The sequence below is a fragment of the Castor canadensis genome, chromosome 10 (assembly GCF_047511655.1).
Source record: "Castor canadensis chromosome 10, mCasCan1.hap1v2, whole genome shotgun sequence".
NCBI classification, from domain to species: domain Eukaryota; kingdom Metazoa; phylum Chordata; class Mammalia; order Rodentia; family Castoridae; genus Castor; species Castor canadensis.
This window is the reverse complement of record NC_133395.1, coordinates 62,243,138-62,255,749: the sequence shown is the minus strand read 5'-3', so window position 1 is coordinate 62,255,749 and position 12,612 is coordinate 62,243,138. Positions and strand designations below refer to the sequence as shown.

Here is a 12,612-nt window from a genome sequence, read left to right as displayed (position 1 = left end):
TAGTATGGGGCTCCAGTTTTTCCTCATCCTCACACTTGTTATTGTCAGTTTTATTTTTAATTGTAACCATCCTAGTAGGTTTCAAGGGATGCCTCATGGTGGTTTTGATTGCATTCCGCTAGTGAGTAATGATTTGGATCATTTTTCATGCTAATTGGCCATCTGTATGTCTTCTTTGGAGAAATGTCAATTCAAGTCCTTTCCCCCTTGGATGGTTTGTTTGTCTTTGTTGTTGAGTTGTAAGAGTTGTTTATATGTGGAAGATTTGCAAGTATCTTCTCCCCATTCTGTTGATTTTCTTCTTACTCTCCTAATAATGTCCTTTGATACACAAAAGTTTTAAATTTTGAGGCAGTTCAATTTAACTATTTTCTTTTGCTTCTTTTGCTTTGGGTATTATATCTAAGGATCCACTGCCAAATACAAGGTCATAAACATATAAGTTTTATATGGGTCATAAACTATATAACTTTTATTGACCCTTATACTTAGTACTTTGATTTTTAATTACTTTGTATTTAAGGTGTGAGATAATGGCCCAAGTTCATTCTTTTGCTTGTGAACTTCTAGTTACCCCATGTTGAGTTTTTTATTGTGAAAGGGCATTGGATTTTGTCAAATATTCTTTCTGAATTAAATGAGATAATGGCATGGTTTTCCTTCATTCAATTAATGTGATATATTAGTTTCTTAGGGTGGCTAACAGTGTACCACAGACTCAGTTGCTTAAAACAACAGATATTTATTCTCTTACAGTTCTGGAAACTATAAGTCCAAGGTCTAGGTGTCCTTCAGGAGGCTCTTGGAGAGAATCTTTCCATCCTCTCTCCTAGCTTCTGGTGGTTGCCAGCAATCCGTGGCATTCCTTGGTTGTAGGTGCATCACTCCATTCTGCAGCTCCATCTTGACATGACATTCTCCTCTACTGTCTCTATGTCCAAAGCTCCTTGTCTTACAAGGATAACAGCCATTGGACTAGGGCCCCCTAATCTAGTATGACCTTATCTTACCTTGATTACAGCCCTGTTTCCAAAGGAATTCACATCCACAAGTACTTGAGACCTAAGAGTTGTACTTATCTTTTTGGGAACACAGTGGAACCCAACATACATGGTTACATTCATTGGTCTTATGTGGAGCCACCCTTGTATTCTGGAGTAAATCCCAGCTGACCGTGCAGCTTGACTTGGTTTAGCTAGTATTTTACTGAGGATTTTGCATTTTTATTCATAAAGGATATTGCCTTATAGTTTTCTCTTGTTGTCTTGTCCACTGTTTATATCAGGTATCGCTGGCCTCATAGAATGAGCTAGAAAATGTTCCTTCTTCTTTGAGAACCAGTTTGAGAAATATTAGTGTTAATTTGTTCTTTAATGTTTGGTAGAAATTTATCAGTGAGTCATGTGACCCAAGGCTTTCTCTGTTGGGTGTTTCTCATCTCTTCACTTGTCATGGGTCTGTTCTGATTTTTTATTTCTTCTTGAGAAATTTGTCATTTCATATAAGTTATCTATTATGTTGGTGTACAGTTGTTCATAATATTTTCTCATAATCCTTTTTTTGTTTCTCTAAGATTGTTAGAAATGTTCCCATTTTCATTTCTGCTCTGAGTAATTTGAGTCTTCTCTCTTGTCAGTCTAACTAGAGGCTCGTTAAGACTATGGACATGGCCCACGTGGTATTGCACCTGCCTACCAAATGAGACGCCCTGAGTTCAAGCCCCAATAATACAAAAAAGAAAAGAACTATTGTTATCTTTTTTTAAAAATCGACTTTTGGGTTCACCGATTCTTTCTCTCTGTAGTTTTTATTTGTTTCAGGTTTTTTGTGACACTGAGGTTTGAATTCAAGGCTTCGTGTTGGTAAGCAGGTGCTCTTACTGCCTGAGCCACTCTGCCAGCCCTTTTTTGTGATAGGTTTTTCTGAGATAGGGTCTCTGGAACTATTTGCCCAGAGCTGGCTTCAAATTGCGATCTTCCTGATCTCTACCTCCCAAGTAGCTAGGATTACAGGCGTGAGCCACTGGTGCCCAGCTCCTGTTTTGTTTATCTCTGCTGGAATCTTTATTAATCCTTTCCTTTTATGAAGGGCTTTCTTTTTGAATTTGGACATTCGCAGTGCTCAGTTTCCCCCTGAGCACTGCTTTGCGTGCAGTGCCTCTCATAAGTTCCTGTATGTTGTGTTTTCGTTTTCATTTGTCTCAAGGTACGTTCTAATTTACTTTATGATTTCTTGTCCCAGTGGTTTTTTAAAAGGAACCTCGGGTACTTTATAGCTCAGAAGCTCCTTGTGTCACCTCCTGATTCTAAACCTGCCAAACAGAAGTCTGCAAGATCTTTTTCCTTCCCTGTCACATGTCCCCTGACCTGGCTGGGTTGGACTTACCCTAGATAAGCAGTGAGTGCTGCCAGAGATCAGTGGCCACAGGGACACACAGTCTTTCCAGAGATGCTCTGTGCTCCTCAGCGCTTCCTGAGTGAGCCTAAGCTCCAAGGCCATTGATGGAAAGAACAGGGACATCAAGATTAATATAGCACGTCCATGTCAGAAAGAAATTAATCAGAAGCCCCTTGTCAAATGAGCTGAGTATCACAGATTCATGGGGTTTGTTTTCCACTTCCGAAGCTGCCCTAGCAAATGTCATGTTTGGTCAGTTTTCACAAATGCAGATGAGCATCTTGGGTTTGATGCCATCTTTAGCACTCAACAGCTCAAATATAGCTCAGCAAGAGCAGAGCACTAGTCCCTGGTACTGACATCTGCAGGATGCCTGCCCTGTTGGGCACTATTCAAATGCATGTAGGAGTTCTCTGGCAGCACTCACTGCTTACCTAGGGTAAGCCCAACCCAGCCAGGTCAGGTGACCTGTGACAGGAAGGAAAAGGATCTCGCAGACTTCTTGGCAGGTTTAGAGCCAGGAGTTGACAAGAGCAGCAGAGTTTCATCTTCTGAGCTATAAATGCATGTAGGAGAATGAATGAAATGTTCTCATTTGGCCTCACAGTTACCTAATGACACAAAGGTGGTGTCCTTATCCCCATTTTCCGGGTGAAGAAACTGAGGCACAGACACGATCATCCAGCTAATATGTGGTGATGCTGGGGCGTGGACCCAGGCAGTATGCCCCATAGTCCACACTTCAACCATAATAGTATGCAGTCAAGTTTCTTAGCTTCATTAAACCTCGGTTTCCTTATTTATCACACAAGATAACAGCTATTAAACTTCAGGGCTCTTATGCAGATTAAGTGTTCTGATGAGTGCAAAGCCCTCTGCCCAGTTAGTGGCAGAGGTTGGCCGTGATGGCTGTAAATAGGCATCACAAGGTCACATGCATAGATGACCACACCAGGGTGATGGGGCAGTGACAGGGCCCTAAATCAAGGCCAGGCTTTTCCCCTCAGTGTCAGGAGTCTGCACACAGCAATGACCACACAGGTGGCCTCAGGAGACTCACCACAGTATGTGACACTTCTGGCTTAGCCTCAGCCAGCCTGGTATGGTCTTCTTGTTTCTGGCTAAGGAAACTTAGCTCAGAGGTTAAAAGAGTTTGCTGTGGACACACCACTAATTGCTAAGAGAGGTGGTATTTAGACACAGGTAAGACTGGGGGCCTGCATGGGAGGCCCTTGAGCCTCCCACACAGGCTGTAGCTGGTGTTCCCATGGCTGCCACCCCATCTCAGGGCTTTCATTGCTGCAATTCCATATTCCTGGAACACTTTCTTCTGTGGCCAGCTCATGTAAAAATGCTCTCTGTAACTCATGAGCTGGCTTACATCTGCCTACACCGTGAGCACTCCTGTTCCATACCCCAAATCTAACCTTATGACCAACTCTTTGGAGCCTCCTAAAATGGTTACCTAATATCCTTGTGGGGTTCTCTCCTTTCCCACACTTGCTGGGGTGGAGGAACCTTGAGGGCTCAACCTTGCCAGGGACTCTTTGATCTCTTTGCTAGTGCTATAACTGCATGTAGCAGTAACCAGGGAGTTGTCCATAACAAAGTGGTATACCAGTCTAATCCCCGGTTTTCAGTCACTGTTTCATCTTGTGGGCGTCACTGTTTTTTATAACGGAACTGAGTTGCTTGTTTTATTTGCAGTGCTGGGACTTGAACCCAGGACATGTTAAGCAAGTGCTCCACCACTGAGCTACATCCTGGGCCCTTAGCTGAGGTGTTACTCCAAGATGGTGGTTTCAACAAAGATCATGGGATTCTTTGTGAAACTTTATGAATATGTAGACTCTCAGAACTTTCCCGCAGAATGGGGAAGGGGAGACCTGGGAGGACTTTTTTAAAGTCCACATATCTAAGAAAACTTTGCCGTTTGCAGCTTCCAGAGAGGAAAGGTAATAGTTTACTTGAGGGTGTTACCTGCTCAAAAAATTAATTCTAAAAAGATAAGCATGTTCAAATAGTGTATGCTGTTCATGTCTCCATGCATGTGTGGGGGGAGGGAATGGGTCAAAGGATGTCTGATGTTGGTGGCTGGTCACAGTGGGTGGGGGGTAGGTAGGGTTGGAAAGGTAGAAAGCAAGGGTTTGGTTCCATTTGTAATGTTTTATTTCCTTAAAAAGAGAGATTCATAGTAAAACAGAAAAATCTATTGAGTTTGTGTGGTAAATATATTGGTGTCTGTTATTTTCTGCCTCAGAGATTTCATAGTCTAAAAATAATATTTAAAATAGAAACAAGATCAAAGTAAAAAATGTTCACGATGGCTCTGCTGTGCTCCTGGCAAGCTAGCAAGGAGGTGGATGGGCAAGGTGACCCACTGATGTTCAGGAAGGAAGCTCCTCCGAGGCTCTGTGTGTATGCGTGACCCAAGCACATGTGAAATATGAGGGGCTCTGCGGTTCCTGGTGTGCAATCCTGTCTTATGTATCTGTTTCCTTGTGCTTCAGGTGTTTGTGGCCAGTCCTCACAAAACACAGCCTATCGTGGAGATTCTGCTCAAAAATCAACCCAAACTCATTGAGTTTCTGAGTAGCTTCCAAAAAGAAAGGACGGACGATGAGCAGTTCACTGATGAGAAGAATTATCTGATCAAGCAGATTCGAGACCTGAAGAAAACAGCCCCGTGAAGACCTCCCATTGCCCGCCACAGCCATTGTCTCCTTGCCCAGTTTGTACAATGTCACTTCAGAATGTCATTCTTGGGAAGGTTTTGGAGGTGCCTGTTTTTTCTCAGTTGTTCAGGGTAGATGAAATATAAACAATCTAATGGAAACATTAACCTAGAGTAATATATTCATTTTAATCAAGTCTGATTACTTATGTGAAATCAGAACCATTGTATTAGGTATTTATAAAAGCAAGTTTAACTCATGGAGCTGAGCCCTGAGTCACCGTGAGTCACAAGTAGGAGGAACTCGAATGGTGGCTCTTCTGCTTCCTGAGGTGGGGAAGTAGGGAGAGGAATAGCTCTACTTGTCTGCACTTACATGAAAAAATCCCAGTAGACAGGGCTGGTGTTGTCGATCCTGTGTAGCCCATTGTTTCCTGCCTGTTACCTTCTGACTAATTAGTGGTTCTGACTTCTGGAGTCCCCTCCCAGCTCATTGTCTGCTCAGTGTCCCACATTCCACCCAGGGCCCACTGCACCTGCAGCAAGCAGCATGCTAGTCAGTGAGGAGGGCTGGAGTGGGTCAGCAGGGGACACTGGGGCACAGAGGACCCATGGGGTGTGACCTGCCCACTAGAGAACTATAAATGCATGGTTCCAGATAGAGTCACTTGCTCCGTATGGACCTCTAAGGGCACGAGGCCATGATGGTCTTATGGGAGGAATGCTTTGTGATGACCATGTGCAGGAGTCATTGCACTGACTCAAACCATGGGTCTAGAGGGTGCGGTGGAAGACTCCATCAATATGGGGTTATCGCCCTGGGAGAGGGAGTGATTCACACACAGAAAAGTTCTCAGATGGCTGAAGTTTGTTTTCTAATAAGCTGTCATTCTGTAACTGCTATCAAGTTCTTCTGTGAAAAGGTAGAAAAATATACAAATTTTGGTCCATTCCAAACACCGTTTTGCACAATAGGATAATTACGAAGTTAATTTATATTCCTTTAAAAGGTATGGGAGCAAAAAATCAGTTCTACAAAGGTCATGGCATGTTTTCAGACATCAGATGTATAAGATGGAATTTTAGAGCTATATTTACAAGACATCAATGGTACAATTGCTCATCAGCATTCTTTATAAATTACGAGTTGTTGCCTTCCATAGAAACTCTGCAGGTGCTGTGTTTCCTGTTGTCAGTCACATCCTTCTCTGCCCAGAGATGAAGAGAAAGGCTTCCCAGGATCAGTGCCCTGTGCAGACTCTGTGCCTGCAGCATTACGTCCCATTTTGTGGCCAGGGTGTGTGTTGGGGAGTACCTGCCATACCTCTTCTAGCAGCTCCAGACAGGGCCGGCAAGTGGGGGTCAGTGGCAGCCCCTGGCGACCTGCATTCCTTAGTCACTGAAGTCAGATTATCTTTATGACATTCCCTGACAGTCTAGAGTCCCTTAGAATCTGAATTTCTGGGTTTGCTTTAAATTTGATTAAAAAAGATGAGTGTAAATATTAAAAAATGAAGGTGAACGAACCATTGGAAATGTATTTGGTTGTTTAATTCTGTGCCCCAACACCATGGGATGCATGTTTTCAACCAGAAAGCAAAGCTTCCTAATTCTTTTTCGATAAAGAAACACTTTATTTCCTTTGGGCTTGAATTAGCTCTTCCCTAGCATGCCCTTATCCCAGCTCTGAACCTGTCAGACAGAAACTATCAAGTCTCATACGCAATAAATGAAGTAGCCAGGGTTTCATTGTGTTGTGAGTTTATAAAGTCACTTGAAAGGGGGAACAGGAAGCTCACAGTCAAAATATGTTTGCACAAAGATCACTGTAAATATTGTGAGAATTGAATTTTGAAAAGGTCATATTTAATGAGCTATTTCAAAGCACACATTTAAATAAAGACTTGACTAAATAAACAGGTACCACATACTCTGGCCGGTTTCATTCCTCTACATGCTGGTCACACAGCTGTGGTCGTGTCGCTGCTCCCAGCAGGGACGGCCCCAGCACCATCTACCTGTGCACTCTAGTAGCACAGGACCCTGTCCAGCCCCACCCACCAGTTGCTGAGAGCTGCCTTTTACCAGGTGTCACCCACCAGGCACTAACTTTATACATCACCATGGCTAGGAGCCATCCTTTTCAATAGTTGAGGACGTGGAGGGTTTGAGAAGTTATCCCAGATCTAGGGTGGGACACACTAGACAGAAACCCATGGGGGCCTAAGCCCCACTCGCTTTTTCCCTCCATCACAGCGCTGTGAACTGGGCAAGGTCATGGTGGGTGTTGGGACCTCCTCAGTGCTTTCCCTGCTGCTGCCTGGGAGGCTCTGGGGTGCACGGTCCTGGAGTGAGGCCAGGCAGGACAAAGATCGTAATGTTCTTGGACCCAGCTCTCAGCTAAAGCCAGGCGTCTTCCCAAGGCTAGGATTGCTTTTGGAGAAAATGTCTGTAGCACACACCCCTTGAAAGTGTTCTGGAGTCCTTTGATGACTCTAGGGGGCAGCAGGTACACCCAGGGAGGGGCTGGGAGTGCCCAAGGCCTCCATTGCTAGCCATGGTGGTTAGTCTGAGCCTCTCCCATGACATGCAGCACCATCTGGAAGTGACAGTAATAATGTGACAGGGATGAAATTCAAAACCACAGAATTGTGCTAGTGCAAAGGATAGACCTTTCATTACAAGTACGCTAGCAGAGAAAGTTAAGATTTTATGTCTGTAATTAATTTTTTTGTTTTATCGAAAAGCTTATTGTACATCTGACATGAATAATCACTGTCTTTTCATGGATGTTTTTCCAGAACGGTTTTTTGATGGGTTTTTTTGTTTGTTTGTTTGGTTTGGGTTTTTTTTAGCGGTACTGGGGTTTGAACTCTGGGCCTCATGCTTGCTAGATAGGTGCTCTACCACGTGAGCTACTCTGTCAGCCCTTTGTTGCTTAGTCATTCTACAGAGGGTCTTGCATTTTTGCCCTCATGTCACCATACCCAACTTATTTATTGAGATGGGGTCTTGCTAGCTTTTTGCCTGGGCTGTCTTCAAACTGCAGTCTTTCCAATCTCTGCCTCCCACGTAGCTGGAATTACAGGTGAGAGCCACCACACCCAGATGGGGTTTTGGATATTTTAGTGAGGGATCACAGTTGGATAAAGGTCTGAAATATATGCTATAAGGAAACCTTGAAAAACTAGAGTTGGTCTGCCTAGGAAGACTGAAAAGATTGAAGATGGGTATGAATAATGAATAATGTGTGATTTGGTTTTGAAATCCAGGAGACACTGGTGTGTGGCAGCCATGGTTAAGGCAAAGCAGAATAGACCAATGAGCCCAGCCTGTGCGCAGCCTATAGGGACATTGGAGCCAAGTGTGCCCGGGGTTGGGGTGGGGGGGGCAGAACATGGAGCTTCAGAAAAGTGGAGGAGCTGGGCACTAGTGGCTCCTGCCTATAATCCTAGCAACTCGGGATGCAGAGATCAGGGGGATCAAGATTTAAAGCCAGCCTGGGCAACAAAACCAAGACCCTATCTCAAAAATACCCAGTACAAAAAAGGGGCTGGCAGAGTGACTCAAGTGGTGGAGTGCCTGCCTAGCAAGTGTGAGGTGCTGAGTTCAAACCCTAGTACCACAAAAAAAAAAAAATGGAATAGCTGGCAGCAGAACAGGCCTTAGGATCCTGACCCCCAAAGTCCAAGTGTAGGAAACCAGACTGGCAACCCAGGCCACTGCCCCCAGGCCAGCTACTCTGCTTTCCCCCTGGGGCAGCCACTTCCTATCCTTAAGGCCCAAGAAAAAGAGAGAATCCTGTGTACCAGTCCTAGAGGGTAACTCAGTGGAAACATTCAGAAGTGAAACTTATTCGAGGGGCTGCCTTTACTCCACTTGGTTGCTTGATGTTTGAAAGATCAAGTTTGACCTCTGTGCAGGACAGGAGCATTTGAGCTTGAATTTTTCCCTTGTGAGCAATGCTCCACTTCACAGGCATGGATTTCAGGCTACAGTTCTGCACCTGCTGCATTTTCCTGGCTGGCTTGTCAGGTGGTCATAACATGGGCTTCGATTTCCTGATAGGACCAGTTGACACCCAGCCAGCTACTCCTGTTTCACATTCCTCAGTGGTCCAGGGTGACGGGGCTGTCTCTGGCTGAAGCTGATGTCGAGTACCTTGGGCCATCTCCTGCCCTCATCACTCCTCTTCAGAGAGAAGGGTGTGCAGTCACCCTAAAAGTCACCATGAATGCAAAGTCACAACCCTTTACCATCAGTTAATTTAACATAAGGCAATTTAACTGCCATACTGTGAGTCATTGTTGCTTTAGAAGCTGTGATTATATGGGCCCTTTGGGGAACACATTGTAATAGACTAAGTAATTTGTCTTTTAGGAAAGGTTGGAAAAATAAGATCACCTAGTTTAGTCTTCTGAAATTTAAAGCTTAAAGAGGCCAAAATAAATGAGTGCCACCCACTTATCCATTCATCCAACATCCTTGAACTCTCCATGCTGGTTAGTGATGGATGTAAGGGACCACTGTAGGGGGTAGACCCCTTGAGACAGGAGCTGAGGGTCTGTCCACTGCACTGGCACTGCGCCCAGGTCAACAGAGACTGACAGAACAGTAGTTCCATGTACCACAGGGTGCCCAGGCTGGAGCTCATTGGGAGAAGCTAAAGGAGAAGGTACAGGGGAACAGGGAGTCCAGCCACAAGAAGACCCAGCAAGTCTGTGACAACACTGGCCACCTGGGGCCACACGATCCCACCCCACTCCACCTCCCCTTGCAGCTGACACGGCTTGCTCTTAAAAGTGACCCTAAACTGGGCATCATGGTGATACCTGTAATCCCAGCACTCAGGAGGCTAAGGCAGGAAGATGGTGAGTTCCAGGCCCACCAAGGTCACCTGAGACCGTATCACAAAGCACAAGAAAATCTCAGCCCAAATTCATTTGGACACAGGAGAGGGAGTTCTAGAAATGAACTCCAGCTTGTTAACTTAACTTTCCAGGAGCTTGAAAATACCCAACATAAAAAAGGGCTGGCAGAGTGGCTCAAGTGGGCAAGCGCGTGAGGCGCTTAAATTCCCAATAATCAGGACGCTGAGGCAGAAATAAGTCCAAGGCCATCCTGTCACAAAAAGAAAAAAATAAAAAGAACAACAAAACCAAGGAAAACTATGCTTGTCATAGATTATAGAAGTGGTTGAATAAGTTCAAACCCCAGGACTGCCCAAATAAAAACAGAAAACAAAGTGAGACTAGCCTGGACATCACAGAGATAGCCGCGTCTCAAGACAAACAAAAGTACCATCAGAACAAGGTGGCTGACCTTGGGCCAGGGTCTTGCAGTGTACCCTAGCCCTGCCCTTTTCCTGACCTGGAGGCAGGGACATCAGGACCCAGGACTCCGGTGGGGCGAGGCCCTAGCTACAGACTGCTGTCCCTCTGGGGAAAAAGCCACTCCTTTTCTCCAGGCACAGAGTGTGACATTCACATAGCCTTGACCTGCTGGATGAATGGGAGTCTGTGCTACCCAGGGTGTGGACGAAGGAGGAAGAAGGTGTGCCCACAGCCAGCCGGCAGCATCTGCCAGCACCAGCTGTGCCCTTCACCTTGACCAGGGATGCTTTCCAAGCATGGTGGCTTTCTCCAGCTGTTGGCTTTCTGTGCCCCTCTGAATGCAGACATGGCATGTGACCAGGCACCAGGAAAATGGAGCAGAGGCAAGCAGGCCAGAGTAAGGAGGGGAAACCGACCAGACCCCTGGGACCCCCACTAGACAGAGGCTCTGTCCCTGCAGGTCCAGCCCCTTCTGGCTTGGTGCTGTCCCTTTCCTTGCAAGGTCCTGAGGAAGAGGCTACTCCTGGGGTTCCTACCAGCCCGTGGAGACAAGTCTACCAGTCAATTTGCCATCAAGTGAAGCAGTCACAGGATACCTCCTGGTGGGGTGTTGGGGTGCCAAGGAGGCTGGTGTGACCCCTGAACAGTGGCTGCTGCTTATGGTCCAAAAGCTTCAGGGAAGCAGGCTAGCCTGGCCCAACTGAGAGCATCTCCTCTTGTCCCTTCCTAGGAGGCACCCCAAAGCTTCTCCCAGGTCACTGCAGGGCAGGAGCTCTGGTCTCCACAGAGTGGAATGTGGCAGGACACGTTTTCGGCACTTAGGCACATTCACTGCCATGTCCTGAAGCAGCTGGGTGGGTCTTTGCTGCCTCTAGCTGGGCCCAGAGTGAGGACTCTTTTGCCCCTAGGGGTGTGTTTGGCTCTGGGCTTCTGAAGGCACACCCCTGCCTGCTCAAAGTCCAGTCTGCCTAATCTTTCAGGACCAGGCTAGAAACCTGCTCAAGATGCCCAAAACCTGGCTTGGAGAGCCTGCCTGTAGGAAGGGAGACAGGCCTGCAGTGCAGATGGATGATGACGAGGAGCCACAGGAAGGGATTTCCATGAGACAATTCCTGGAGGGGTTGTTGATAGCCCTCCGTGGTGCTGATTCCCTTGCATGTTTTCCTAGCCACACTCCAAACCCTCAGCCGACTTCTTTAGATAATCACTCTGGGTTCCATGAGGCACTGTGCAAGTTGCACCCTGGCCATGACTGATTTCCTCTTCCCTCTACGCCAGCAGGCTACTTTCCTGCCTCTCTTCTCCAGGCTGGGAGAAGACACCCCAGCACCCTGCCTTGCACACTCTTTCTCCCTCTCTGTCCCAGAAAACTTACTCTCCAGCCTATCAGAGCTCACCATCTTTACTTCTCTTCCTCTACCACCTTCTTTTCTGCTCTGCATCCCGCCTGGTCACCATACCTTAAAAAACCATCGCTTCAACTTCCCCACTTCTGTCTCTCTGCCCCTTCAGAGGAAATGCCTGTCTCTCTCCAGCTGATGGGGGCTGCCTCTCCTCACCCCCAAGTTACCCACAACCCCTCCTGCTGGTCTTCCTCACCTCCTCTGAGAAACCTCTTCCTAGGGCCTTCCAAGGCCACAATATTGCTGGCTCTGTCCTCAAGTGACTTGCCCTCTGGGCCGCAGAGGGGAGGCAGGCTCTTGTTACAACCCCCGCTTCTCCTGGTTCCCAGGGAACTCACCCTCCTGGGCTGTCCCATGGACCAAACCATGAGCCAAACACCAGCCATCCAATCCCCATGCTGCTCCCTCCTCTCCAGCCTGAAGGACTGTCCATACTGATGCTGGAGGAACAGTTTTAAGGTACAAAATAATGGTGGTGTTCCTCTGCTTAAAAGCTTTCCATGACTTCCTGCTCCAGTGTCACCCTCCTGCCAACCTACTCCTCCCCCTCCCTGACCGTCAATGCTGCAGCCAGCCATCTGCAGTTCCCCAGTGCGCCTCACTCTCTTGTCCTGTCCCCTCCATCTACTCCTCCCTCCAATTTCCAAATCCCATAGGATCTGGCAGTGCTGGTTCTAGTTTCTCATCTGCGCCGCGCTTGCATCAATTTCTGGGACATGTTGCCCTCTGGTGGCTAGAACGAGGCATGGTCTTTTCTGTGTTCCTGCTGGGCTATTTCTAGCTAACAGGACCCATGACCTGGGTG

At 46.7% G+C, this 12,612-nt stretch overlaps 2 protein-coding genes across 10 annotated transcripts in view; one reads left to right on the top strand and one right to left on the bottom strand.

Annotated features, from left to right (window-relative positions):
* The window catches only part of Cab39l (calcium binding protein 39 like), a 126,631-nt gene extending 120,024 nt beyond the window's left edge, over positions 1-6,607 (top strand). For all 8 annotated transcript variants that reach the window (XM_074043431.1, XM_074043430.1, XM_074043432.1 and 5 more), the window contains one exon: positions 4,908-6,607. In XM_074043431.1, coding sequence (XP_073899532.1) covers positions 4,908-5,087 — 180 coding nt within the window. In that variant the 3' untranslated portion in view covers positions 5,088-6,607. The remainder of the gene's footprint in view (positions 1-4,907) is intronic.
* Cdadc1 (cytidine and dCMP deaminase domain containing 1) overlaps positions 1-12,612 on the bottom strand; it is a 77,820-nt gene that overhangs the window by 16,890 nt on the left and 48,318 nt on the right. The window contains exon 9 of one of the 2 annotated variants that reach the window (XM_074043428.1): positions 6,652-9,289. The exons of the other annotated variant lie outside the window; for it this stretch is intronic. Coding sequence (XP_073899529.1) covers positions 9,285-9,289 — 5 coding nt within the window. The 3' untranslated portion in view covers positions 6,652-9,284. Of the gene's footprint in view, positions 1-6,651; positions 9,290-12,612 lie in introns of those variants that run through there. 2 annotated transcript variants of the gene reach the window in all.